Raw genomic sequence first — 27,551 nt, forward strand, 5'->3', positions numbered from 1 at the left:
TCCTTCTCGCCCACAGCCCCACTGCCCAGCTCCTCCCAGCCCCAGGCCCCTCACTCTGCAACCACTGCTCTGTGACCCAGCCCACAAACTCCCCGTCTCCACACCTGATTTCCGACACCCACCCTCCATCCAGGCCCGCCGGCCCTGCCCACAGCCCCCGCTGACTGTCAGCCTGACCAGGTGACCTAGGATGCAAGGATGTAGCAGAGAAAGATACAAAGAGAGGACAGGCAGAGTGTGACAGCCAGCCTCCCCGCTCCATCCTGCCGCCCCTCGCAGCCTCCTGGGCAGCAGGAAGGGTCCCACAGCAGGGGTTCAGATGCACTCCCAGATGAGATGTCTTCACCGCACCTTTGCACGCATTCCCTGGACAGAATAAGCACAGACCTTATGGTCTGGCCCTGCTGCCCGCTCTCAGCTGCTCCCAGACACTCCTGGAAGCTCAGGGCAGTTCCTCCTCCCACCTTGACCCTCTGCTCCAGGCCACACTTGTCCACCCAGCCAGCCCTGTTCTGCCTTGGCGCCTCCTCCCCGGCTCTAGCCTGTGGGGCGAGTTGAAATTAGACTTTGTCTTTCTCATCCCTTTCTCACCCAAACCCAGCTCAAGGCTGGGCACAGGGCAGGTGACCATCTAGCACCTCTGGGCGGAAGGAATGACAGAGTCTGTCTGAAGGCAGACCCTCTGCCCAAAGGCAGGGTCCCCTTGGGCGCCATCTACCGGCCAGTTGATGGGCTGTGTTCGGGGACTCCAGCTGGAAATGGCTCTGATGTTCAGGAATTTCTTTTTTTTTTTTTAATTTCTCAGGAACTGGAGAGTTAGGAAAGGGAGAACTCTGTGAGAGGCAGTCTCGATCACCATCACTGCTGTCTCACTCTAGAAGTTCGTGGCAAAGCTTCCAGCCTTTCACTGAGTAGCAATGAAACTGGAAGAGAACAGGAGGCGACTTTTAAAAATTGAAAACAGAATTTTACACACACACATTAATTTATACGTAATACATATATCATTTATGCATGTATATATGTGTGTATTTTACCACTAAACCCCCCCTTACATGAAGAAAGACCAGAGGCAAAAAAGCAAAATTCGACCCGTCTGAGTCTTCAGATGGCCTTAGGGATATGTCCAGCCCTCTCTCCTCCTCCCTGCACCCCCAGCATCTCCTGGGATCTCAGGGTGATGGCCGTAAAGCCAGCTCTGCCCTCCCTGCTTCCTTCTTTGTCTCAGCCACCCAAGGGCAGCCTCTTGTTCAGCCAGTGGAGGGACAGCCCAGCTGCCCTGACAGGTGCCCAGAGGGGCTGTTGACCTTCAGATGACCCTGAGATGAGGCGAGCTAGGTCAGAAACGGAAACGGGGTGGGGGAATGAGCAGGTGTGATGTCCCTGGCTGGCCTAGGAGTGGACAGTTCCTTTCCATCTGCGCTGAGCCAGGGGTCACCTGGCTGTCAGTTAGGACTCTGCATATATGGCCTATTGGCCAGGTGGTGGGCACCTTGGTTTGGCCACCTTGCCACAAGTGAGGTCATCATGAATGAGGTCATCACTCCAAGGGAGTCCCTGCCAGCCCCACACAACGCAATGATCTTATTGCTTCTTCCCCTTCCACCCGCACCTCAAAACCCTGCAGGAAAGGGCTCCCCCACCAGACTCCAGCCTCCTGCCTGTTCACGCCTCTGCACCCATGCGACCCCCTCCTGCCTTTCTCTCCCAGTCCCGCCTGGAAGACGCCCACTCCTTTAAGAGCCCTTCCCTGCCCAGCGAGAGGTGGTGTCTGCTTCTTTGCCCCTCTCTTGTTCCTCCTCTGCTGACTTTGGGGCCAGTCTCGTGAAGCCTCAGTTTCCTCATCTGAAGTTAGAGTGTGTGTAAACGCGTTACTTCACAACCATGTCCGTGAATACGTCGTGACAAATCATAACCAGGGTTCACAGGTCAAGTTGCCACTAGATGTATAGTAAGAACCACTTTTAATTTCTGAGCTCCTTCACAACGTAGCATTCTGAGCAGCATGACCGCAGCAGAAAACGGGCGGCTGCACATTCAGAGCCCTTCCCACAACCTGGCATTTCACTTGGAAACAGGGTAAGTAAACCCACGCCACCCTCCGCTGCAGTCAGCGTTCAGTCTCATCATCCAAGTTAAGACAACTGGAGATCAAACCCGACGACGAGCCAGAAGAAGGGCGGTACAAACCCTGGGCTCTTCCTGCGGGGAGGGAGCCGGCAGGCCCAGTTCCTGCTGCGCCCGCCGCCCAGCCGCCCAGCCCTGGGTACCGGCCTCCTGCTCTGTTCTCACGGGGCCTGGTGGTCCCTGTCATTAATGCTACCTCTTCTATTTTTAAAAATGTATAAAATAAAATGAATATTTTAAAATCCCCCCTTTAGAGGGGAGAGTATTAGAGCACATGCTTAGCATGCACGAGGTCCTGGGTTCAATCCCCAGTACCTCCTCTAAAAATAAATAAATAAGTAAACCTAATTACCTCCCTCCTAAAATAAATAAATTTTCAAAAAGTGCAACACATTAAAATTTTTTTAAATCAAATCAAATCAAATCCCCCCTTTAAAACAGAAGGGCTGGCCAGCCCCCCAACTTTTCTCCTCTCTGAGGGATGATGGCAGCAGTGAGGGGAGTTAGACTTGGAGAGTTCCCCCAGGATGCAGATTTAGCGCATATCAACCAGGCGAGTGATGACAACATTAGCAGCCATGTAGGGCCACCCTGCCTACTGTTACTCAACATCACCAGCAGCTTTGTGGGAGGGAACCCCCCGAATTAGGTCGAAATACATCTAACACACATGTGCTGAACATGGCGAGGGCCAGAGAAGGCTTCCTGATGGTAGATGACACCTGAGCTGAGTCAAAAGCCAGAGCCGGACCAGGGCAGAGGAAGGGCACACAGGTGGAGGGGACTGAATGTGCAGAGGTGCGAGGTGAGCAGCATCGCGGTGACAGCGCGGCTGGAGGCGGGGAGCCGCATGGAAGAGGCCTGGGAAAGAGGCAGGCCCGGCACTGACCGCGGGGAAGTGGCCTCCAGCCTGCAGGAGACCGCGGGGAGCAGAGGAGGCCACTTGGAGACTTGTGTACCAGGTAGATCTCGGTGGCTTGGTGGGAGTGGGGTTTGAGGGTCACAAGCCTGGGCATAGGGGGACGATTAGAAAGCTGTCACAAGGGTCCAGGCAGAGACGGGGCGAGTTCTGTGAACCAGGCGCCTGGCAGGCGAGTCACTTACATCACATCCGAGCACCGGCATGAGCGGAGCCTGGCTCCTCCAGTTCCTTGTTCAGAAACAGCCCTCCAATCGATGATTCCTGACCTCAGAAAGCATCTGCCCAAACAAATGTGCAACTGCTCCTGGAAGTTGTTTTTTTTTTTTTTTTTTGCTATTTTCAGATCAATGAAGATGAAAATTCATGTTGGTCAAAGTATTTCATTAGCTTTTGACTTGCAGCAAGCAGGAAAGCGCCTCCATTTAATCAAGGACCTTTTATTCTGTCAGCTAATATCAAGTAGGGAGCCTCCTTAAAGAGACAGCCTGATTACACAGTTGTGAATAATCACGATGAGGAGGAAGAGAGAGAAGTGTGGTGGAGATCAGCGTGCCAGCCCCACCTCCCTGGCAAGCTCTTTTTTTTTTTTTTTTGTGAGGATGAACAAAATATAGATGAAGAAAAGCATTATCTGAGATGGATCCGGGGAAGTGACACAATTCTGAAAACCACCACCGGGAAGTGCTGCTGTTTTCCAGAAATCCCAAGGAAAACTAAAAGGTCTTTACAGTTATTCATAGAGCAAGAAGGAAGAAAGGTTAGATCTGCTGGTCAGGGGACAATACAAAGTAGCGAGATGCTGATCGAGGGCAGAAACCCCTTCTGGGCAGAAACGCTGCTGCCCTGTGCAGTGATTTCAGCAAAGTTTAGGCCGTGTCTCTTGATAAGCTCAGCCCTCTGAGAAGGCCTGGGGACGGGACACTGGAAAGTGCAGTGATGCAGGTGGGGGAGGAGCGATCAGCCCCGGCGCATCTCATTTTTCCACAGGGAAGGACTGAGCTTCAGGAATCAGACGGAACTCCTACCTTTTGGCTGGTATTTGTGGCCGCTGTAACAAATGATCACAAATGTGTGATGTGAAACAGCAGAAATGTATAGAGCCCAGGAGTCCAGTGTCTGGGTGTCGGCAGGACCTCGCTCCATCCAAAGACGCTGGGAGAGGAGGCTCCTTCCTGCCTCTTCCAGCTTCTCATGCTGCCAAACACAAGTTCATGTGCCTGACCCACCATGGCCAAAACACACTGAAGCATCAGAGTTTGGAGCAGAGAGAGGTTCATTGCTGGGCCAAGCAAGGACGGGTGGCTTACGTGCCCCCCAAAACCCAGAACTCCCAGGAGGGTTTCAGCTGAGGGAGGGGCGTCCCAGGCATGTGACCAGCTGTGCACAACTCTGACTGGTTGATGGCGGTCAGTCCTCAGGCACCAGAAGGTCTGGGGGTCACGTGCTCACGACAATCAAATGGTTAGTTTCTTCCACTTGGTGGTGGTTTGTAGCATTTGAAAAGCTCAGGAAACACGCATGAGATGCTGGTATCTGGGCACTTCAGAGAGGGGCTACAGCAGAGGATATGGGGGAGGGGTCTGTCCCAAGAAGGCCAGAGAGGGTCTTGCTCAGTTACACTGGTGGCTTTGGGTGTTCCCTGGCTTGTAGCCATGTTGCTCCAATCTCTGCCTCCCTCTTCACATGGCCTCTTCTCTGTGTGTCTCTTAAAGGACACTTGTCATTGGATTTAGGATAATCCAGGATGATCTTATCTTAAGACTCTTAACATAATTACATCTACAAAGACCCTTTTTTCAAATAAGGTGACATTCACAGGTTTCAGGGACTGGGACATGGACATATCTTTGGGGGGTCACTATTCAACCCACTACAGGATTGTAAACCACTTTAAGAATCTGATGAGGGCCAGTGAACCCTGAACTGGTAAAGGTCCTGGAGGCAGAGCCTGAGACAGGAGTTCTTGTACAAGTGACTTTTTGGAGGCAGCTCTGCAAGGAGAGAGTAAGGGAGGCAGGCTAGGACCGGGGAGAAGGGCTAAGCGGGAGAGGAGAGGGCCTCATGAGATGCCGGGGAGCATGAACTGCACTGCAGAGTTGTTCCCACCCTGAGCCAAGGCGGGGCCTTTGTGCCCCCAAGGCAGTCAGTTTCCCTGGTCAGGGTGGGTGTAGCCTCTCTGGCTTGGAGCTCCCTTTCAGCCAAGGACAATTCATCACAGAAGGGGGCAGCTGTGAGCTATCAGCAACACCCACAGTGGCCCTGGGGTGTGAGCCCCGGGGTTAAAGGGATCTAGTCAAGGTACCCACAAAATCTACTGTAGACTTTCTAGAAAAGTATCACACATACACACACACCCACACACATCCCTTTTCAATTTCAGTCATGGACTGCAGGTTAAGGACCCCTGACTGCTCACCTCACACTTCTGGTCTCTCATCCCACCTTGTCTGTCCCTTTTCCTCCTCTCCTACAGGAAACGGTTGGCGATGTTTGGGAGAACTGAGCACCCTCAAATCAATCCTCTTCTGATCACCTACCAGCAGAGAGCACGCATCCTGGCCGACTCCCTGCCCCAGGGAGGGGCCTGCTGCTCTCCCAGCAGACTGGGACAGGGTGGGGGAAACGAATTCAAAGGGAATTTGAACTCAAAGGGAAGTGCCTTTGGCCACAGGTGTATAACCCTTGTTCCTAATCAGCTTTTCAGGAATAAAGCTAATAGCCTGATCTCCGCCTGTCCAACTCTTGTGCCTCTCAGGTAGTTCTGAACTCAGGCAGGGAAGCAAGAGGTTATTTACAGACTCCCTTAGCCAAATCACCTCCTAAAACACAGTGCTGCTCAAAGTATGATCTGTGGACTGTCACTTGACTGCTCACCCCAGGATATAATCAACACATGCTTCCCTGAGAAAGCTTGCTGCCAAGGAAAGTCAGCTGAATTCCGTGTGTGCAGTAATGGACATGATCTGCATTCTGGTGGCAGCCCCTCTTGTGCCTTGAGGCTGACAGAGCCGGGATGGAGGGACCCAGAGAGATGGACGAGGTAGGTGGGGCTATTTGAAGGGCTCTCATTTGAAGCAGGACAGACAATGCACATAAGATAAAAAGAAGCAACATTTGACTCAAAATAATGTCATGGTAACAAGAATTATTAAGGGGAAATTATTCAGACTTTGCTGCTGCTGCTGCATTGCCAGCTTGTGTCCTGGGGGCCCCGGCAGGAGGAGAGAGGGGCTCTGTCTTGGCAGGGGCTGCCCAGGGAAGGACCTGGAGCGCGTGTGGGAGAGAAGGAACAGCGTGGGGATGCGGAGAGGCGGGCACACCGAAGTCCGGCTGACGGGTGTGGGAGGGCGCTCCTCACTGGGCGCTGTCCTGGAGCAGCTGCCGCCCTCGGAGCGGGGAGAAATGAGGCCAGCGGGGCCCACCATGAGGCCCCCGCTCGCATGGCCTTGGGCGGCCCTGGCAGTGGGCTCACGTTTTGTAAGTTTCACTTCGGCACAGATGGTTTACGACCGCTCTCTCTGCTCCACTCCCACCGTCACCCGTCCCCTCCTGTGGGACAGCTGCACTTGCCTGGCTTCCGGGGCTGTGTGGCTGTGCTTCGGTCACTTCTCTGTGCAGCCAATGTGGCACTAGCTTGCCCAGAGGGTCAAGGGTGCAGGACCAGCGGTCACAAGGAGATGGGAACAGTAGTGCCTGCCAAGTGGGGGGAGAAGCAACACGTGAAACATGTGAAGCCAGTAGGAAGCTGGTGGAAAATCCTTCTGGCTACCAGAGTGGTGAGATGTAAATGGAGGGCTCGGTTCTCATCAGTGCCTGGTCAGAGTGGAAGGTCTCTTCTGCTAGGGACACACTCAGGAGCGCAGTGAGCACAACTGTAAACACACGACATGTTTTCTTCTTTGATAGGAAATACATGACGTAGACCTGATGAGAATCTGTGTCCTCTGTAAGGACCAGGAGCCATACTGCAAACAGCCAAGTACACCGGGCTGTGATGCTGTGGGTCTTCAACATCCCAGGCTACTGGAGTGCAACTCTGTATCTGCTGCATCCTGAAGAAGTCTGGCACGCAAAACCATCCCGAAGGCAGCGAAACAGCCCTGGAAACAAGTGTTCATGTGACAAGGCTCCCACACGTTTTCATCAACAAGTCAACGTACAAAGGACAAGAACAACTTGATGACAGCACTGGGGTGCAATACCACAGTGGTGAGACACATTTGAATTGTTATTTGTATGTCTTAATTTCAGATTTATTTGGATATTCTGAATTGTCGATTATGCCAGAATTCAAATATGATGATGAGGAGATAACCTAGCAGATGTGAAACACATAAAGTGAAAGAGAGAAGATGGACAGAAAGTTTAAAACATTAAAAATTATCACTATATCATGACAACACTAACAATTTTATGGTCAAAATCATGAAGGAGAAGAATCATGACAGCCAAGAAGAGTAGATAATGAACCTTAAAAGAATAGAAATAAAGGTGATTATGAGAATCAGGACCTTCCCAGACAGGAAGCAAAAGAGTTAGAAGACAGGTGAAATAATAAAGGAAAAGTTTGTGTGTTCAGACGCACGTGAAGGTCCGCAGCAGCTGCCTTTAGATGAATTTGTTCAATAGACACCGTGGTCTTTTGTGATGGCCTGTCAAAGTGAACAATTGCAGTTTAAAATTTGGCAATTAGAATTTTTTAATTTCCAAAAGCTCTTCTCTACAACTAGGTTTTTAAAAAATATGTTTCTTTATATTACATTGTCTTTTGGGGGGGAGGGTAATTAAGTTTTATTTTTATTTATTTACCTTTTTTTAATAGAGGTACTGGGGATTGAACCCAGAACCCCCTGCATTCTGAGCACGCACTCTGCCGCTGAGCTATACCCTCCCCGCCTACAACAGGTTTTTGATTTAAGTAATTTTGTGGGTGGTAATGCTGTCACTCACGGAGATACATAAGACTAGGGAAGAATCCGTTTAAGGGTAAAATCAAGAGTGTCTTACTGTTTCATGCCTGGAAAAGGAACAGGAAGCACCGTTGAATCATAGATCATTCAGACAATACTAGGTTGTCAACTAGCATACTAGCTTTCTGTGCCTTTCATTATCTTTTTTTTAAACAATCAAAAAAATTAATTTATTTTTTAATGGAAGTACTGGGGATTGAACAGGGGACCTCGTGCACGCTAGGCATGTACTCTACACTGAGCTACACCCATCCCCCCATTATCTTTTATACTCCTACGGTCCTACTGCCATCTCTGGAAGACATGGACAGGTGCTGCTCAGATTCTTCCAGAAAGGAAGCAAGGAGTATAGTTAGCTGACCGGCTCCAGCTTTTTCTCCTTCAGGGTCCATCTCAGCTTTCAGCTGAGGTCATGCTCTTTTCAGGGCCTCTGTCAGCCAATGACTGACCAGGGCACTCTCTTCTCCGGGCAGTCCCCAGTCAATGACCGGGCCAGACAGCAGTACCAGGGCCTAGCCACTCCCCCTGCGCAGGGCTCCTCTGTGAGGCAGCCTTAGCCTGGAGCTCCCTGGTGGGCTGGCGGAGACTTGCCAGGTCTGTAATGCCATCTGACACTACCCACCTGCTTTCACAGGTGTTATTTTTCAGTAAACCTTCTGTGTTCCAACCCCATCTCAGCATCTGCTTCCTGGAGAACCCAACCTGTGACACTGAGACCAAAGTACAATCTCAGTTTTCAGCTCTGGGCCATATATTAGTAAGATCATATGAAAGGTTAACTTGGGGTATGTATTAGTCAGATACTGACACAACAATGCCGTGTAACAAACAATCACAGAAGCTTGGCAGTATACAACAATAATCTCTTCTCTCCTGCCCAGCATACTAGAGTTAGCTGGGGCAGCTCTGCTCCACGTGTCTCATGCTAGGCTCTGGGCTGAAGTCGTCAGCGGGAAGCTCTTTCCGTGGTGGATTACTGGAGCGCAAGAGAACAAGCCCAAGTGCCCACACGAGGGCGTTGCAAGCCTCTGCTCACGTGATCTTCACCAACATCGACCAGAGCCGGTCACAAGGCCAAGTCCAAAATAAAAGGGTAAAGAAAAACCTGACCATCCTGAGGTCACGGCAGAGGGTCTGGATGTACGTTACTACTACTACCATTTCCACCTCAGAGGACCAGTCATCCACTCACTGCCAATGATGGTTCCATCAAGTTGTGGTAAGACCTGATATAGCCATACACAGTCAGCTCATACTTCCAAGTTATACATCCTTTCTGTAAGACTGTGAACGTGTACTTGCAGGGTTTTGTCCAGGTTTAAGGGTAACTAAAGATTCCTGGGGAAGGCCTGAAGATTATTCAGATTAAAATTGCTTTCTGAATGCACAAAGGTAAAATCTAACGCTTCTTTATTACCAATGTCATATGAAGATTGAGAATGCTTCTTAGTTCACTGAAATCTGATTAACATGCTTGGTGGGATATACCCTGTGACTCTGTCTTGCTGTTAAGCAGCTGTTTCAGGAATATATCCAAGGCAGACCTTGGAGATACTGTGGGTTTGGCCCTAGATCACCACAATAAAGCAACTACTGCAAAAAAATAAGTCACATGAATTTTTTGGTTTCCTAGTGCATATAAAAGTTATGTTTACACTATCCTGTAGTCTACTAAGTGTGCAACAAATAACTTTATGTCTAAAAATGTACATACCTTAATTAACAAACACTTTATTACTAAAAAATGTTAACCATCATCTGAGCCTTTAGCAAGTTGTAGAAGTAATATCAAAGATCACTAGGTGGGAATGGGTGTAGCTCAGTGGTAGAGTACATGCTTAGCATGCATGAAGTCCTGGGTTCAATCCCCAGTGCCTGCATTAAATAAACAAACAAACAAACAAACCTAATTACCCCTCCAAACCAAACCCCACTGATCACAGGTCACCATAACAAATAATAATGGAAAAGTTTGCAACATTGTGAGAATTAGCAAAATACAACACACCATCAGGAAGTGAACAAACACTGTTGGGAAAATGGTGCCAACAGATTTGCTCAATGTAAAGTTTCTGTACAATACACAGTATCTCTGAAGCACAATAAAGCACAGCACAATAAAATGAGGTGTGCCTGCGTGTGTGCGTTTAAACCACTTTACTGAGGTACGTACATTTGACACAGAGGATGCTGTACGTGTTGAATGTGTATGATGATGTTTGTTTCAGGATACTGATGAACTTGTTTTGTTTCATTTTGTTTTGTTCTTTTGGGGGGAGGGAGGGTAAGAAGGTGTATTTAAAAAAATTTTTATGGTGGCAATGGGGATTGACCCCAGGATCTCATGCACGCCAAGCACGTGCTCTACCACTGATGAACGTTGTTTTAATATAGGCTTGATCTACTGTCAGTGTGAGAATGCACACCTCTAAGCTCTCATCTTTTAATGTTCCTGAATCTGATCTACTGCACAGATCATAGGTATCTTGCAATCTTTATTTTCCAAATGTATAGAACAGGATTATAACAGAGCAGAATTCTCAGAGCTTGCTACTACTTTCATAATTCTTATCACAATCTAAAATTATTTTTAAACTAATTTTTTCAAAGTAACATATAGTTTAAAAATAAAATTGTTCTGAGGGGAGGGTATAGCTCAGTGGTAGAGTGCGTGCCTAGCATGCACAAGGTCCTGGGTTCAATCCCCAGTGCCTCCGTTAAAAACAAATAAGTAAATAAACCTAATTACCTCTCCCCTCCAAAAATTAAAAAATAAATAAATAAATAATAAAATTAAATTAAATTGTTCTAAAAGGCTCATAATGAAAAACAGTGGCCCCCAGCCCTACCAGTCCCCTTTCCTCTACCTGCTACACACAGACAACCACTCACTCTCAACCCTTAGCAGTTTCCAAATGTTTTAAGTCACCGATAGCTACTACTGGCTTCCTGTTATGATAGGTGAAGATTTAGCTCTTTTATCACCACTAACCCTTGCTTCTGCTGCCTCATCTTCTCATCATAGTTTACAATAAATTTTGGTTAAATCAATAATCAGTGTTTACACTTTTAAGGGTGTGTAAAAGTTGCTCAGTGATGAGCCAAAAGGGTACCATTACATCCCTCCTTATTTTTGATAGCTTTTATTCTGCCAAGGATTGCCTCGTATTTACATTTGCATTTTTAAAATTTTTTCCCTAAAGTCTCCAACAGATCCTTCAAATACCCATCAATGTAATATTTTCACACCACTTAAATGCAGTGGCTCACCTATTAATTTCCTGGAATCCTCCTTCCCACAGCCTCACATCCTTCTGGGAATTCCTTTCCCCACTTTCCTAGACTAGAATCCTTGCTTCCGAGCTCCCATGCCTTCCTCATTCTTGGTTTAGCCTCTAGTTTTGCAGAAGCACATTCTCCAGGGCCGTGGCAAACACTAGCCACACTGCTGGTGGGCGTGTCGGCTGGCGCAGCTGTTCTAGACGGCCATCTGGCAGCTTCCATCAAAAGAAGGATCCAACAATCCTGCTCCTGAGCACACTCCAGGGGAAATGCTCACATGCGTCCTTAAGAGGACACACACGAGGATGCTCACTGCAATGCCTTTGTGTATTTGTGTGCATGAAGCCTCCTGATTTCTGTAGACATTTTATATCCTATTACTTCACTGAATTCTCTTAAGGGCAGTTTTTTTAAATCAACAAATAGTAAAAGTTTTCTTCCTCTTTTAAAATATTTTATACACCTAATTTCTTCCTCTTGTCTGACTGCTTCGGTTAATACCTTCAGCACAGTGGTAAACGGTAGTAGAGTTGATGGTCACTCCAGTCTAGTCCTGACGTTAGTAGGGCTATGGGCATTCTATTTTATTTTAATTTTTATTAGACGATGGGATTTCTTTTTCACATTTTTATTAAAGTATAACTTACATAAAGTACTCAAGCCCTACATAGAACTTGATAGTTTAACAAATTTAAACACTTAGATCAAAACAGAGAATTTTCAGCACCCCAAAAGGCTCCCTGTGTCCCCTTCTCAGTATCTCCCTCAGAGATAACCACTATCATGACACTGTCGACTAGTTTTGTTTCTGAACTTCATATAAATGGACTTTTACAGCATGTACTTTTGTGTTGGCTACTTCCACTCAACACTGTGTCTGCGGGACTCGCCCACGCTGTGTGCAGAGCAGCAGGTACGTTGTCATTGCTGCGTAGTATTCCACAGAAATGCGTCCATATACCACAACCCACTTGACCATCCTACTGATGATGGACACTGGGTTATTTCCAGTTTGGGCTATTATACATAAAGCTACTAAGAAAATTTTTTGATGCACACAGTATGTATCTCAGATGTATACACAAGAGTGGAATTACTAGGTCATAGGGTTTACATATTTTAGTTCATCCATGTGCTTAGTTTTAGTAGGTATCGCAGAAACACTTTCCAAAGTGGTTGTAACCAATTTACACTTCCAGTTGTTCCATTTCCTCACCAGCACTTGGTTTTTCAGTGCTTTTAATGTTAGCCCTTCCGGTGTGAGTGCAAGGATACTACTGGGCTTTTGTTTTGAATCTCCCTGGTGAGTGATGACGCTGAGCCCCCTGTCATAGGATTATTGGTCATCCAAATGTTACCTTTTGTGAAGTGTCTGCTCCAGTCCTTTGCTCATTTAAAAAACTGGGTTGCCTTTTTGTTGATTTGCTCTATATATTTAAAATTTTCATAGATACTGCAAAATTATACTTCAAAAAGTTTAGATCAATTTACAATCCTATCAAAATTTACAAAGATGCTAGTTTTGTCACATACTCTTCAACGCTGTATATTATCAAACTTTTTAACGTTTGCCAATTTGGCAAGGGTCAATGGTACTTCATTATTACTGTATTTTTAACTTTTTAAAATTGTGGGTATACAAAAGAGTATATATATGTATGCATATATATACACACACACATATATATTTTAAAGAATAAGAATAAGAGAGTATATATATGTATACATACATACAAAAGAGTATATATATGTATGTGTATATATACACACACACACATACATACGTATATTCTAAAGAATAAGAATGAAACCAATAGCAATGTACCTATCACTCAGGTTAAGAAACAGAATATTATCAAATCTTAGAAGATCCCTGTGTGCCTCTCCCTGAGGTAGCTACCATCTTGTCTTTTGTGTTGTCGTTTTGTATTAGTAAGGGGGTGGAGAGGATAAAGTCTGAAACAAAGATATTCAACATTGCATTAAGAAATGAAGAGGTCTTTCTCTCTCACATGCCAGGACAATGGGAACAACTGTTTATTCTGAGTGGCCTAAAATTCCACAACGATGTGCCTTAGTATGGATTTCCTTTTATCCATTTTGCTGGGTAACAGTTGGGCTCATTTATTCTGTAAACTCATGTCCTTCAGTCCTGGACGTTTCTCTTGGGTATTTTGTGGATTTCCTCCTCCAGTGCCTGGATGCTGGACTGCGTAGGGCGGTCCCCTTCCCTCTCTCTTACTCTCCAAAGATTCCTGTTTGTCTTGCTGCTCTTCCTGGGAGATTTTCTCAATTTTCATTTCCAACCCTTCTGCTGTTTCTATTCCTGCTATCATGTTTTTAACATGCAAGAGGCCTTCTTTATTTTCTGAAGTTTCTTACAAAAAAGGTCATCCTGTTTTTGATTCACAGATGCAATATCTATTTATTTGAGAATATTAACATTTGTTTTAAAATTTTCATCTCCCTTGTATGGCCTGTTTTATCCAATATTGCTTTTTTTCCTGTTCATCTGTTTTGATCTCTAAAACTCAACATTTCGAGGCTTGTCTCAGATGTGTGGATAATCCTTGGCTGTCTGCTTATGACTAAGAGCTGGAGACCAAGAGGCTGTTTGGAAGATCTGAGCACATGGTTTTTAGGATAGTCGGGCTTTGGGGTTCACTGCATGGTAATCTGCATGGGCTATTTCTTGAGGAAACCTCTTATGCCTACATCTTGGGAACTGTCAGATTCTCCAGAAAAGAATCTTCTAAAATTTCTGCATGGGGAGTAAAGCCCTGGTTGTCGGTGTTCTGGGAGACTGGTGGGGAGAAAAACGAGGATTTGGCATTCAGTAGTCACATGTTTACTTAATCCCCACGTTCAAGACACTACTTGTGACCTTACTTTGGTTTAGAATCCTTGCACAAAAACTCTTTGTTTTGCTTTTTCCAAAGAATAAACTTTCAGATTCCCAAGAGGATGGGAATCTAGATGTGCAAGGATATGCGTAGGACAGAATCCAAGAAGTGGGGTTGCTGGATTGAAGAGTACAGACATTCTAGATTTGGAATAATTATAGCCAAATTATTCTCTGTTGAGCTTACACTAATTTGCACCACCACCATCAGCAAGACATGACTGTTTCTTCACAACTTTGTAAACAGCAAACTTTTTCACTTCAAAAACAGGTGGGAAATATTTTATCTATGTTATTTTAATTTACACTTTTCTTCAGTCTGAGTTTGAGCATCTTTTCACGGGTAAGAGACGAATTTCTTTTCCCCTCGAATGCTTGCTCGTGCCCTTGGCCCACCGGGTCGTTTTCCTTTCCTGGGTTGATTTCTAGGAGCTCTTTTCCAGTTTCTTGTTTGTTGACTTGCTTACAGTGGTTTATCAAAGGGAAAACTTTTTTTTTAAACAAAACAAACATTTAAATTTTCTCGGCAAAGGTGATTCAGAGAATTTATATAAAGCCGGGAGAGGGACAGCTGCTCAGGGAGCTTCCAGTGTAGCGGGGGCAGCACAGCCATGGGATCAGGCATGCCTGCCAGGCCTTCTGCGTCTCCTGACATGAGTGGCCAACTGGACAGGAGGGACAGCAAAGGAGGCCAACCCCAGCCTCCACCGTGCCCACCCTTCCCTAGGTGCCCGTTAGCAGGGCTCTGGCTCTAGCCTGAGCTCCACCACATGGGAGTTTGTCAGGCACAGGGGGAGCAGAAGCAGACAACTGCCTGTGGTGAATCGTAACATCTCCTTGTTTCTCTTTTTGGTTCCGTTTTGGAAGGAAAGGTCCCTGCAAGTCCCCTTCCTAAGCTGGGGAGGGACCAAAATGCCACAATAGCAGTAGGGACTATGGCGTCTGCCACAGTTGACCCTTGAAGAACAAGTTTAAACTGTGCCAGTCCACTTACATGCAGGTATTTTTTCAGTAAATACACACTACAGGGCTGCATGATCCGTGGCTGGTCGAATCCAATGATGCAGATCTCCCCTCACTGCTTCTATGTTTTCTTTTTTACGTTTTTAACCTTTCATCCATTTAGATTTTTTCCTCCCAGATGGCTACCTACTTGTCCTAAGTCTATTTATTAAACATTCATCTTTTACTCACAGATATTAAATATTAAAAAACATAAAAACATACAAAATTTTTGTGTGGCTTTATTTCTAGAATTCTCATGCTGTTCTGTTGACCTGTCTATTCATGTCCCTTGCTACATTATTTATAATCGTTCTGTTGTGTCTTTTAATATCTGGTAGTGCTGATTCCCCATTTCTTCTTTTTCGGAACTTTCATGGCTCTTCTTGCTTTTTTCCATTTGAGCTTTGAAGTCATCTTGTCTAGTTTCCAAATATAATTCAGAATTTAATGGAATCACATTAAATTTATAAATTTAGGAAGAACTAACATCTTTATGATGTCGAGCCTTTCTGTTCAAGAATGTGCTGTGCCTTTCCACTTGTTCTTCTGAGTCTTTCTATAACATTTGAAAGTCTTTACCATAAAGATCCTGCAGTTCTTACTAAGCATATTCCTAGGTTTTATCTTATTCACAACTATTGTAAATAGAACCTTTTCTATATCTGCTAACTAGCATGGCTTGTGTATATATTGATTTCTGTACAGCAATTTTGTACCTAGCTACCTTACTGAAATCTTACTGTTTGCAGTAGATTCTTTATTCATTCACTTGCATTTTCCAAGCAAAAATATCATTTGTAAATAATGATAATTTCATCCCCTTTCCCCCTTAATCTGCATGTTTTTTATCTCTAAAATCCAGTTGTTTTTGGATATCTTGTTCACCTAGAGAGTCTGTATTCATTCCTCAGGGCTGAGGTAACAAAGTACCACAAACTGGGTGACTTAAAACATTCATTGTCTCACAGTTCTGGAAGGTAGAAGTCCGAAGTCAAGGTGCAGGCGTGGCCACGCTCTCTGAGACTCGTAAGGGAGGCCCTTCCTTGCCTGTGGCTTCCTTCTGGCGTTTGCCGGCCGTCCTGGGGCGCCTTAGCTTGCAGCCGCAGCACTTCACACGCTGCTGCTGTCTCACACGGTGTCCCCACCCCTGAGCCTCTGTCCACCTCTCTTCTTCTCATAGGGACACCGGTCTCATTGGAGCAGGGCCAACCCTGACGATGGCATCTTAATTTGCAAAGACTGTATTACAAGTAAGACCATGTTCACAAGCCCTGAGGGCTAGGACTTTAACGTGCCTTTCAGGGGGACACAAGTCCATCCGTAGCAGCAACGAAGCATTTTCCTCTCTTCTGTGCACCTTGAAGACTAGAATTTATAGCAGGAATCCACGGAATTATTTTGTAGTTTTGTTTTGAGGAAGTGTCTATGAAACCCATAAAGTTGTATGTAAAATTTGGTACGTGTATGCATTTGGGTTGGGGAATGGGGCTTAAAGCTTTCACTGGATTTTCAAAGGCATCTGTTACCTTCTAAAAATTTAAGAATTACTTATGCAGACCTAAAAGATAATAAGCATTACAGTATTAAATCAAGTTCAAAAAATAATCATGTTTATTAGCTTTATTAAAATATAGATTAAGGAAGTCATCTACACTTAATGACTATACAGTGTATTACTGTTTGTAAAGAGCTTTTACGTACATTTTGTCTTTTGGGCCTTTTCACATACCTAACAGGTATGTTTATAACACTCTAATTTAGGCACAAGAAAAGAGATTCAGAGAGGTTACTCTACGAAGTGAAAAAGTAAGTAATGAAGTCAGTTCTTAAACTCAGGGCTTTAAAAAACCCCTAAGTGTATATATGTTTTAGTTTTTCAGAAATGGAATCATATCATACATACTTATCAGCAAATTAATCTTTTTCACTTAATATATTCTGGAGATTTTTCCATGACAGTGTACGTGGATTTACATATTTTTTTAACAGCTACAATGTATGGCATTTCCAAAAATTTATCTAATTCCTTTTGATAGGTATAGTAATTTTCAATTTTTCACTACTAAGAGTAATGTTTCAGTGAAAATTCTAAAATACATAAACTCTGTACATTGTGAGAGTAAATTCCTAGAATTGGAGTTGTTGAATCAAATCACATAACTACAATAAATGATTTGACTCATTATCAAATTACCCTCCAAAGAATAGCAATTTACATTCCTATGAATGGGGAGTAAAAGTGCCTACTTCTGGATATTTTTGCCAACACAAAAAATCTGTGGCAACACTGTTATCAAACTTATAATGATAATTTGTATTTTCCAACGTGATAGTAAAAATTTTTGTTTTAATTTGCATGTCTTTCATTGTTAGAAAAGTTGAGCATCTCGGAGTGGGCATGGCAGGAAACTCGGAAGTTATAAACAAAAAGTGATAGATGGAGCTTTTGTGAATTGCTTACTTATATCCTTTGCCTATTTTTTTCACTGGGTTATTTTTCCTTTCTAACTGATCTTAAGAAGTATTTTTATTTTTAGTGATATTATTCTCTTGCCATATGTGTTACAAATATTTTTTCCAAGTTTGTTGTCTTTTTGAATGGTGGTTTTGCGCCATGCAAGATACAGAATAAAAATGTCCTAACGCTTCTGAGTTTCAGGATATGTTTAGAAAAGTCTTCCCCATTTTAAGATTATAAATATATTATTGAAGCAGTTTCTTTTTGGACTCTTATGGCTAAATTTTATATTTAAATCTTTGATCCATCTGGAGTTTATTTTGGTATGCGAATGGAATTAGGAATCCATATTTATTTTATTATAAATGACTAGCTGGTTGTTCCAATACCTTTTATTAAGTGAACTTTGCCATCTTTACCAGTTGTCCATTTTTACTGGGGTCTAGTTCTCTGCTCTGTCGTATTCCATTGATGCTTTAATTAAAGAGGTTTTATAGTATACATTAATATTGGGAGGAAAACTCATTCACAACACTATTCTTCTTTTTCAGAATTTTCCATAGTGATTCTTAGATATTTATGCTTCTAAATGAAATTTAGAATAATTTTCACAAGTCCTAAGAAAATCTAATGATTCAGATTTGGATTGCATTCAGTTTATACATTGATTCAGGAAGAATCAGCGTTTTTACATTGTTGAGTCTTCTTACCCAAGAAGAAGGAGTTTTCATGGAATTATTTTATTTAGTTTTTTCATAGTTTTAAAGAATTATTCAAGCAGTTCTGAAAACTTTCTAAATATATTCCAAGACATTGCCTCAGCTCAACCCCAGGGGGCGCCATTCACACTGTAGTCAATGATTAAAGGCCCCTACTTCCCTGTGTGATGAGTTCACTTCTACATCTTATTTTGTTGTTGTGGATGCGATATTTTCTTTTACTATATTTAAATTAGATACCATTTTGACATGAGAAAGTTACTGATGTTTGAATATTAATTTTATAACCTGCTATACTTGTTTCCTCAGGTTTCCAGTTGATCCTCCTAGGTTTTTCAACATGCAATCATGGATAACTAATAACTTATTTCACTTGAACTGTCACCTGCTGTGCTGGCTAGCACTTCCAACACAGTATTAGATAGTAAGATCATGAATAGAACTCATGTCACATCTTTTGACCTCAAGTCCTGTGCTCTTTTTTGGGTACATATTCAATCCACTAAACAGCTGCTGAGCACCAATGATCTATAAAGCACTGATCTATATGAGAAAGACATGGTAAAAAGAGAAATAAATTGTTCAGTGCCGTAGTTCATAATCCTGTCTAATCCCAATACACAGATCAAGAGCCACAGTAAGTATTCAGTTGATAAATCTTATGCTGTTAAAACCTTTCCAGCAAATTCAATATTCTATCCTACTAAATTAAAATCTGACCCTAAAGAAAGATTATTCTCCAAGGACAGGACAGGGTTTTGTTTCGTGTTTGTTTTTTGGGGAGAGGGAAGCCAGCTGGGGCTAAGACAGTGAGTGAACAAGGGGCACCCTAAATGTTTACCTGAAAGCCAAATACATAAAGTAAGCAGGGGGCTGAAGCCCCATTAAGACACTAGAGGGAGAGCTATCCGAAATCACAAGGGATGTGGCCCTGAAGCTGAGTTTAAAACCTCTGGGGTAAGATACGAGAAAAGCAAGCATGAAGGAGCATGTTTTCAAGTATGTGAACTGTAATCATGTGTAGCTAACAATCTGGTGAGATGAAACAGCGACGTGATAAATGCCATAATAAAGTTAAGTATTAACATAAAGTGCTAGATGTTAGAGAATGTTTCTCAAAGGATGTGAGTCATTCATTTGGCAAATCTATGTGGAGTACCTGCTGAATGTCAGGCCCCAACCTAGGGAGAAGACGCTGAACAAAAGAGATAGCGCCCCTGTTCTCCAAGAGCTTACAGTCTCCTGGGGAGGTGGGAGTTATGTAAGTAAACACAGACATCTGTGTGGGTCTGTCATATACATATTATTAGAGACTGTGTCAAGGGCTATAAAGGAAATAACAACGCTGAGAAGATAACAGGGTGCCATAATTTAGACGTGGGGTGTCCGGGAAGCCCCTCTGAGACAGTAGCCTCTAAGTCGAAACCTGAGGGATGAATCGGCAGGGTAAACAGCAAGCCGGGCAGGGGCAGTTTTCCAGTTAAGATTTAAAGAATGAAGCGGCGTTCTATCCTCTCCGATGAACAGAGGAGAGAGGGAATTCAGCTTATGCAGAGGCACGAAAGCACAGGTGTGACAGGTATGAGGAACCACAAATACCACAGCTCAGTAAGGGAGCATGTATAAGCAGAAATACCAGGAAGAGAAAGGAAAAAAAAGACAAAAATATGAGGAAGATGGAAAAGGGGAAAACTAGAAGTTCAATTTGGTATATGTTGAGCATCTATTATGTGCTTCATGCTACCCCAGGGAATTCTTCTAATTTTAAAGAGTAAGAAGAAGGGTTCCTCCTCTCAGTAAACGCAGCATCTAACTGCGTCGGTAACCGTAGCATTCCCCTTTTAAAGATAACCTTTCGGAGAATACTCCCCACCCTGCCCTAGACTGGATCTTTTTAATATCATAAACTGTAGCTTTACTTTCCCAGACAGTAACTCCTAAAGTACATTTTTTACTTATTTATTTTTTGTTATTTATTCATTTATTTTAATTGAAGTATAGTCGATATACAATGTGTTAATTTCTGATGCACAGCATAGCGGTTCAGTTATACGTCTACATACATATTCCTTTTCATGTTCCTTTTCATTAGAGGCTATTCCAAGGTATTGAATATAGTTTCCTGTGCTCTACACACAGCAGACCCTCTTGTTTATCTATTTTATGTATAGTAATGGGTATCTGCAAATCTCGAACTCTCAATTTATTCCTCCCCACCTCATTTCCCCCTGGTAACCGTTAAGTTTGTTTTCTATGTCTGTAAGTCTGTTTCTAAAGTGTATTTTTAAATGAACAAATGCTTCTTCCTTCCTATCGCAGCCTACCCCCCCAGCTGCAACTTTCCACAGCGGCCTATGGCTAGAAATCAGCCCGCTGTACCAGCCACCCCACGGCCGCGGTTCTCCAGAGGCTGGCTGAGCTCTCCCAGCCATGTCCAAGCAGCCTGTAAACATGTTTGACATACAGCACACCAACTCTTTTTTTTTTTCAGACTTTTCTCTTTCTTGCTTAAGATTCTCAGAAAAAGTTAGAAATTGTTACTGAGGTTTAAGCTTGAATGTCCTTGTTCTAATCTCTAGAGATAAATCCCTTGGACAGGCTGTCATTGAACCTCTCACTGGAGGAGCTCAACAATGAAAAGCGAAGCTGGCACAAGTTCTAGCTTCAAAAAGTGATGTCTTCACGTGGGTCCAGCTCTAAGAACCCTCTGAATAATGAGTCAGCTGGTTCTGTGCTTATGAGCGAGTGTCACAGCCTTGTGACAACTGATTCTCTCACTTTCTCCCTACATTTTCCCCTCCACCGCTACAGTTTGGAACCCACATTTCTGTCTTATCCCTAGAGTCTGAGAATATTAAAACAGCATGCATGGAGCTGCATCTGGATGAGGGTGGGAGACAGCTGTGGGTCTTTTAAGGCTCGGAGTGGAGAGCTTGGACAGTAAGTAGAGGTGATTTTTTAATTGGATAAAAAGAGTAATTCTGTTGACAACCACCAGTCCCACCACCAACCTCTCAGGCAGAACTAACCACTGTTTCCCCTTTCCTTGATCAGCATATTTGGGCTGCAGGCAAGGAGGCAGAGCAGGCAGCGCAGTGTGGGAGTTTGTCCAGGAGGCAGGGAAAATCACTGTGGAGCTGCCGTCCTGCAGGGGTCAAGAGGGACTTACTACAAAAGCATGGTTGAGAAATTAGTTTTGAAAAGAAGAGATACCTCTTCCTTTGATCCTAGAAGAGTCAGAGTGGGTTCAGATACAGATACAAATGCATGTACAACTTGGAAACTGAGGGAGGTTCACACTTTCTGACAGAGATTCCTGAACTTTCTTGGTTCTCAGAGCCCTTAGCATCTCAGGAATTTCTTCAAGTCACCCCTAGACCAAAAGAACACCCAGTAGTTCTGTTTATAAGTCCAAACAACCTAATACATAAGTATTTATCCCTAAAATTTGGTAGCTGTTTGAAAAATTGGGCACTGTAGAGTTCGGATTGAATAGCATATACATTTCATCCATTTCAAGTGCATAAAATTCAGTTGTTTTTAGCATATTCAGCGTTGTGCCACCATCACAATCAACATTAGAACATTTCTGTCACCTTAAAAAGAAACACCACACCCATTAGCAGTCGCTTCTCCTTCCCCCTCACAGAAGGGTGCTTCCATCTCTAAGCAACCAATAACCTATTTTTTGTCTCTAAAGATTTGCCTGTTCTTGACACACATAAATGCAATCATGTGATACGTGGCCTCTGTGTCTGCCTTCTTTCATGCAGCATGTTTTCAAGGTTTATCCATGCTGTAGCATGCATTGGTATTTCACTTCTTTTTACTGCTGAATAATATTCAGTTGAATGGATAGGCTACATTTTGCTTATCTATTCATCAGTTAATGAACATCTGGTTTGTTCCTACCTTTTAGCTATTGACTCATGCTGCTATGAACATTCGTGTCCAATTTTTTGTGGGGACGTGTTTCCACTTCTCTTGGATGTACACCTAAGAGTGGAATTGCTAGGTCATGTGATAACTGGTTAAACTTTTGAAGAATACCAGACTATTTTCCAAAGTGGCTGCACTGTTTTACATTCCGACCAGCAGGATATGAGGGTTTGAATTTCTCCACATACTCACTTGGTATTATCTGTCTTTTTGATTATAGCCATCCTAGTGGGTGTGAAGTGGTATCTCACTGTGGATCTGATTTGCATTTCTCTGATGACAATGATGTTGAGCATCTTTTCATGTTCTTACTGGCCATCTGTGTATCTTCTTCAGAGAAATTTCTATACAAGTCCTTGGCCCATTTTAAAAATAGGTTGTTTCTTGAGTTGTGGGAGTTGTTTATTCTACATACGACATCTTATCAGATATATGATTTGCAAATATTTTCTCCCATTCTGTGGTTGTCATTCCTAGTTTTGAGTTTTTAAAAAATCTTTGAATTAAAAAAAATACATTGCTTCATTTGAATTGCTATTTTTCTCCTTTTAGCAATGTATAGTTTAAAAATGAGTTTATTTTGTTACTTTACTCCAAGATGTTTCTCTTTGGAAACCTGAATTCAAATTTTGTTTCTGCTAATACCTAGCTCTAGAGTAGGAATTTGCACAAGTCATTTCATTACTCTGACTCTTAGTTTTCTCATTTGTAGAAGGGTGATAAGGGTGCCTACTTTACAAGGTTGTGTATGAAAACGAGAGGGTGTAAAAGCACTTAGCATAATGCCCACATAGCATGCTCTCACAAAATGGGCTGTATTTGAAAATCCTAAAAGACCTTTAAAAAAACACTTTTATTTCAAGATATGTGTGAAATATTAAGTATTGCCCCAACTTAATAGTGGTTATTTAAGAAAGAATAAGACTTTATATAAATCAATTTGTATCAAAAAACATATCATAGTTTAGCAGTTCTGATGGTGTGTCAGTTTGACCATGTTGCAAATGTGAAAGAGTGCTGTATTAAGGACATTATGTTATGCTATGTTTTCCAAATTCGTTTTCAAGTCCCATAATGGTTTTATAAGTACTGAGTCATAATATAATCGAATAAGCTCATCCAACAAGATAAATGAGAGATTGGTTACTTTACATAGCGAGTCAGTAAAAAATCTGAATGTGATTTCTACAGATACCCGCCTACCCCCATTTCTCTTTATAAGGTCACTACAGCAAACAGTTTCCCTTCAAAGTTAAAAAACAAAACAAAAAACTCACGCTTTTCAGCATCTTAATGGATTAATCTCTGAATCTGAAAAACAGTAAATTTGGCCTAAAGTGAATACTCCATATGTATTAAGTTGCAAAAATATGGTATGCTTTTTTCATCAATGAAAATTCTTCCTCTTCTCCTCCACCTCCTAGATTGTCCCACTGTTTCCACTCACTCCCTTGGTGATGGGATCCAGGCTTTAAGTCAATCTATGAGCTAATAACTGCCAGATGCCAGTTGGAAGGCAAGACTCCTCGCCAGACCTGATTATTCAGCTGCGTCCTGGACGTTTCTTGTAAATGCCTTAGGGACACTGCACACTCAGCAAGTTCAAAACTGAGCTCTTGCTCTCTTTCAAAGCATGCTCTTCTTCAGCCTTTTCATCTCCACCCTCCAGCTGCTTATGCCTACTCTGGAATCATTCTTGACTCCTCCGTGTTTCTCCCATAAGTCACATCTGATCTGCTGGGAAATGCTATCAGTGTTACCTTCAGAATACAACTAGGATTCTCTAACCTTTGTTAATCTCAACTGCTACCATTTCTCATCCAAGCCTCCATCATCTTTGGCGTAAGTGACTACTGTTGGCCTCCAAAGTGGCCTCCCCTTCCCACTCCTGCCTCCCTTAGCCTACTCTCAACCAGCACACAGATGGATTTTTAAACCCTGCAATGGCTTTCTGCTCAATCTGCTCCAGCCACACTGCCTGTCTTGCCATTCCTTGAACATGCCAGGCACACTCCTGCCTTGGGGTATCTGCCAAGGCCTTTCCCTCTGCTTGGTCTGCTCTTCCCCCAGATCTTCCCATGGCCCACGCTCTCATCCCTTTCAAGATTTTGCTGAAATGCCACTTCTCAAGGAGACTTATCTTGACCACCATATTTTAAACGGTAAGCTACTCTACACACTCCCAACCCCCCTTATCTTACTCTACTTTTTCCTAGCACAATCATGGTGTCACCTACTTATTTGTGTTCACTGTTTATCTTCTCTCTTCTCCTTATAAGAATATAAACTTCAGAAATGGAAAAGAATCTGAAAAAGAATATATATATGTATTACTGAATCACTTTGCTGTACACTTTAAACTAACACAACATTGCAAATCAACTATACTTCAATAAAAAAATACAAACTCCATGAGTGAGGGATTTTTGTTTACTGATGCATCCAAAAGGCTACAATAAAGCGGCACTCAAATATACATATTTGATAACAAATTTTATGAAGGTCCCTCACATTGTGGAGTGTGCATACAATCTTGTTGAAAGGCAGGATGTACATACCAAAAGATAAATATCAATACAAGATAATTAGCACATGCTGTTGAATACCAAGAGAAGGTAACATTTTAGGATGGTACACACGATAAACGAAAGCTTGGAGAAGTGCCACATTTAGTTTAGAGAGGTAATTTTTAAATTTGGGGGGAAGGTGGTCATACCTCCTTGAAAATGTGATGAAAGCTATAGACTTTGATGATGTAATGAACATGTATACAAGATTCTGAATACAATTACAAGAGGTTCAAACATTCCCTGATGCCAGCCATGAATCCTGAATCAAGAATCATTGGTTTCAAGGATGTCACCCAAGGCCTGGAAAAGGCTTGGTGAAGTTAGGACTCAAACCAGTTCCTGAAGAACAGGTGATGAAGAGGAAAGGAGAGGAAGATCTTTTCAAGCAAGAGGAAGAGCTAAATGTGAGGGCAGAATAGCTTGACTAGACTAGAGGATTTATGTGATACGTAAGAATAGGCTGAGAACTGCTTTGTGTATGACTTAAATAATATGGATATTGAAAGTCATAGAGAGTTTTTGGGCAAAAGAATGTAATGCCCAAAGCATTGTTTTAAGAAAATTAATCTGGTGGGGTTTTTTAAGGAGGAAAGTTGAGACAAAAAAGTTAAATTAAGGAAATATTCACAAAGCTATTATATAATGATTCAACTTTGAAGGTATGGAAAGGGAGCTGATAAGGTTTAGAAACTAATAAATTTGAGGCACGAATCCATTTAGAGACACCTGGTTTGAAACTGAAAATCAGAAATAAACTTTAGGTCAAGCCCAGTTACATAAATTTGGGTATTTATTGAATCCTTGAGTGTGGTGGGGGTGGGGGGATGACAAGAGAAAAAGTATTAATAGAGATTATTTGAAGGCTTTGAATGGGACAAAGTGAACAGCCTATTAGTACTGTGATCACAATAAAATGGTAAATTTATATAGACTAAAACCTTAATAGAAGCCTAAGGTATACAGGTATTATGCGCAATTGAAAGTTGTGGGTTAATTGAGGGCTAATACAATTTTTTGTCTTAATTTTTGTTTGCTGAGGGTTTTTTCCTCCAAAATGTATTAGACTTTTTTCCCTTTGATAACTAGGGAACACAGATGAATTGTTTTTAGATGATTTGGGATGTCATTATCCCTTGAGATCATTATAAATACACATTTTCAATATAAAATAACACAGTTATAGGCAATTGGGATAAATTCATGGTGACCACAGAATACATCCTGATACTTTTAAAGACTTCTGATATCTATCTGACTTTTAGCAGAAGACAGTTAACATCTAAAAAAACTGTAACAAAAAAATTTTTAAGTATTTTAGGTATGTATTCATTAAGATTTAGTCTAGTACTTTTTTGCCAACAAGTACAAAGGATACAGGATGTTAGTGTCATATGCATTATTACATCATTGACAGTTTCCACTGGCCTCTACTTGCTTTGTAATACATAAATGTTTATGATTTAGAGTCCTCTTACTTTCGAACTTAACTCCCTCTACTTTTTTTGTGACACTCCAGCTATGACTTGCACGTAAAAGAAATGTATCATTCTTGATGTAACGTTTGTTGGCTCCCCCCGCCCCCGAATCTATCAGAATGCTTCTGTCACCTTAGAAACTTTCTTATTTTAGTGCAACAGGCCAAGAAACCCAGGAACGACATGGTGATTGCTTAATCTGCAATACGTGTGCCTATCCTTACACATCTAAACCTAGTATAGTAAGCCTGTAACTGTGCCTAGTAAACAACTTCGCAGATTCCAGCTGAGCCTTTTTTAAAAAAGTCAATGGCTCTAACTTAATTAAGGGCTCTTATTAAACTACTGAGCAAGAGAAGTGAATCCTGCTCAGATTCAGTCTCGGGTTCCCAAAGCCATTCCCGACCCTCCTTCTCCCGGCTTTCTTTCTAAACGCCTGGTGGAGACCAACTGAAGAACAGAAGTACCAGCACAACCCGCTTTCCTTAGATCAGCCAGTGCTCACGACGGATAGGGATTCAGACATCTAACTTGCAGACGCGGATGCTGTGTATCTATACACTCCTCTCCCCGCCACCCCGCCTGAAAAACAGACGGTGAAGCGCAAAACGGACTCTGGGAGGTGCAGAGGGCTTCCTGACCTGGGCGTCAGACGGTCGCGCGGGGTGGCCGGGGGAGGTCGCGGAGGGGGGGCCGCCCCCCACCCGGCCTCGGGGCTCCCCCGCACCCTCCCGTCATGTGAACACGGAGGCGTCCGCGCTCGGGTCACCGTACCCCACGTGCGGACCCCTAATGGGGCGGCGACCGAGGCGGCTCCTCTCTCCGCTCCTCAGGGTCCCCGGGCCCGCAGGGGAAGACTGGAGGCTGCTGAGGAGGCCGCCCCGAGCTCACCTCAGCGCTGCGGACCGCAGCCCCGCCGCGGCCTCTCCTCTCCGGCCCAGCCTCAGTGAGAGTGGCGGAGGCGGCAGCACGGCCAGCCCGTCCCCGGACCCCCGCCGGCTACACCTGCGCCCCCACGGGGTCGCCCCGAGGTCGCGCCCGGGGGAGGAGCCTGCGGACGCCCCGCCGCGTGGAGCGCGCCAGGTGAGCACGCCTGCGCAGACGGGCCGTAAACAAGCCCGCCCCTTCTCCTCGCCGGCCTCCGCGGGGCCGGCTCGCGGGTGGGAGGGGCCAGCAGGAAGA

General features: G+C 43.5%; 1 protein-coding gene and 2 long non-coding RNA genes across 9 annotated transcripts in view; 2 read left to right on the top strand and 1 right to left on the bottom strand.

The window, feature by feature from the left end:
* Positions 1-765: 765 nt before the first annotated feature.
* LOC140697005 (uncharacterized) lies at positions 766-27,389 on the bottom strand. 5 transcript variants are annotated; one of them, XR_012073825.1, is made up of 6 exons: positions 27,261-27,389; positions 24,562-24,631; positions 23,602-23,635; positions 7,635-7,701; positions 6,620-6,742; positions 766-923 (listed from the first exon to the last, which is right to left on the bottom strand). It is a non-coding gene; the product is annotated as an uncharacterized lncRNA (long non-coding RNA). The 5 variants fall into 5 exon arrangements; XR_012073824.1 differs by having other exon boundaries at positions 6,620-7,149; XR_012073822.1 differs by lacking the exon at positions 7,635-7,701.
* LOC140697007 (uncharacterized) lies at positions 7,103-9,410 on the top strand. Its single transcript, XR_012073828.1, has 2 exons — positions 7,103-7,258; positions 8,901-9,410. It is a non-coding gene; the product is annotated as an uncharacterized lncRNA (long non-coding RNA).
* The window catches only part of WDR20 (WD repeat domain 20), a 59,675-nt gene continuing 59,236 nt past the window's right edge, over positions 27,113-27,551 (top strand). Inside the window, exon 1 of one of the 3 annotated variants that reach the window (XM_072963730.1) lies at positions 27,113-27,452. In XM_072963730.1, coding sequence (XP_072819831.1) covers positions 27,162-27,452 — 291 coding nt within the window. In that variant the 5' untranslated portion in view covers positions 27,113-27,161. The remainder of the gene's footprint in view (positions 27,453-27,551) is intronic. The other 2 variants (XM_072963728.1, XM_072963727.1) reach the window with 2 other exon arrangements.

Source organism: Vicugna pacos, chromosome 6 (assembly GCF_048564905.1).
Source record: "Vicugna pacos chromosome 6, VicPac4, whole genome shotgun sequence".
Classification (NCBI taxonomy): domain Eukaryota; kingdom Metazoa; phylum Chordata; class Mammalia; order Artiodactyla; family Camelidae; genus Vicugna; species Vicugna pacos.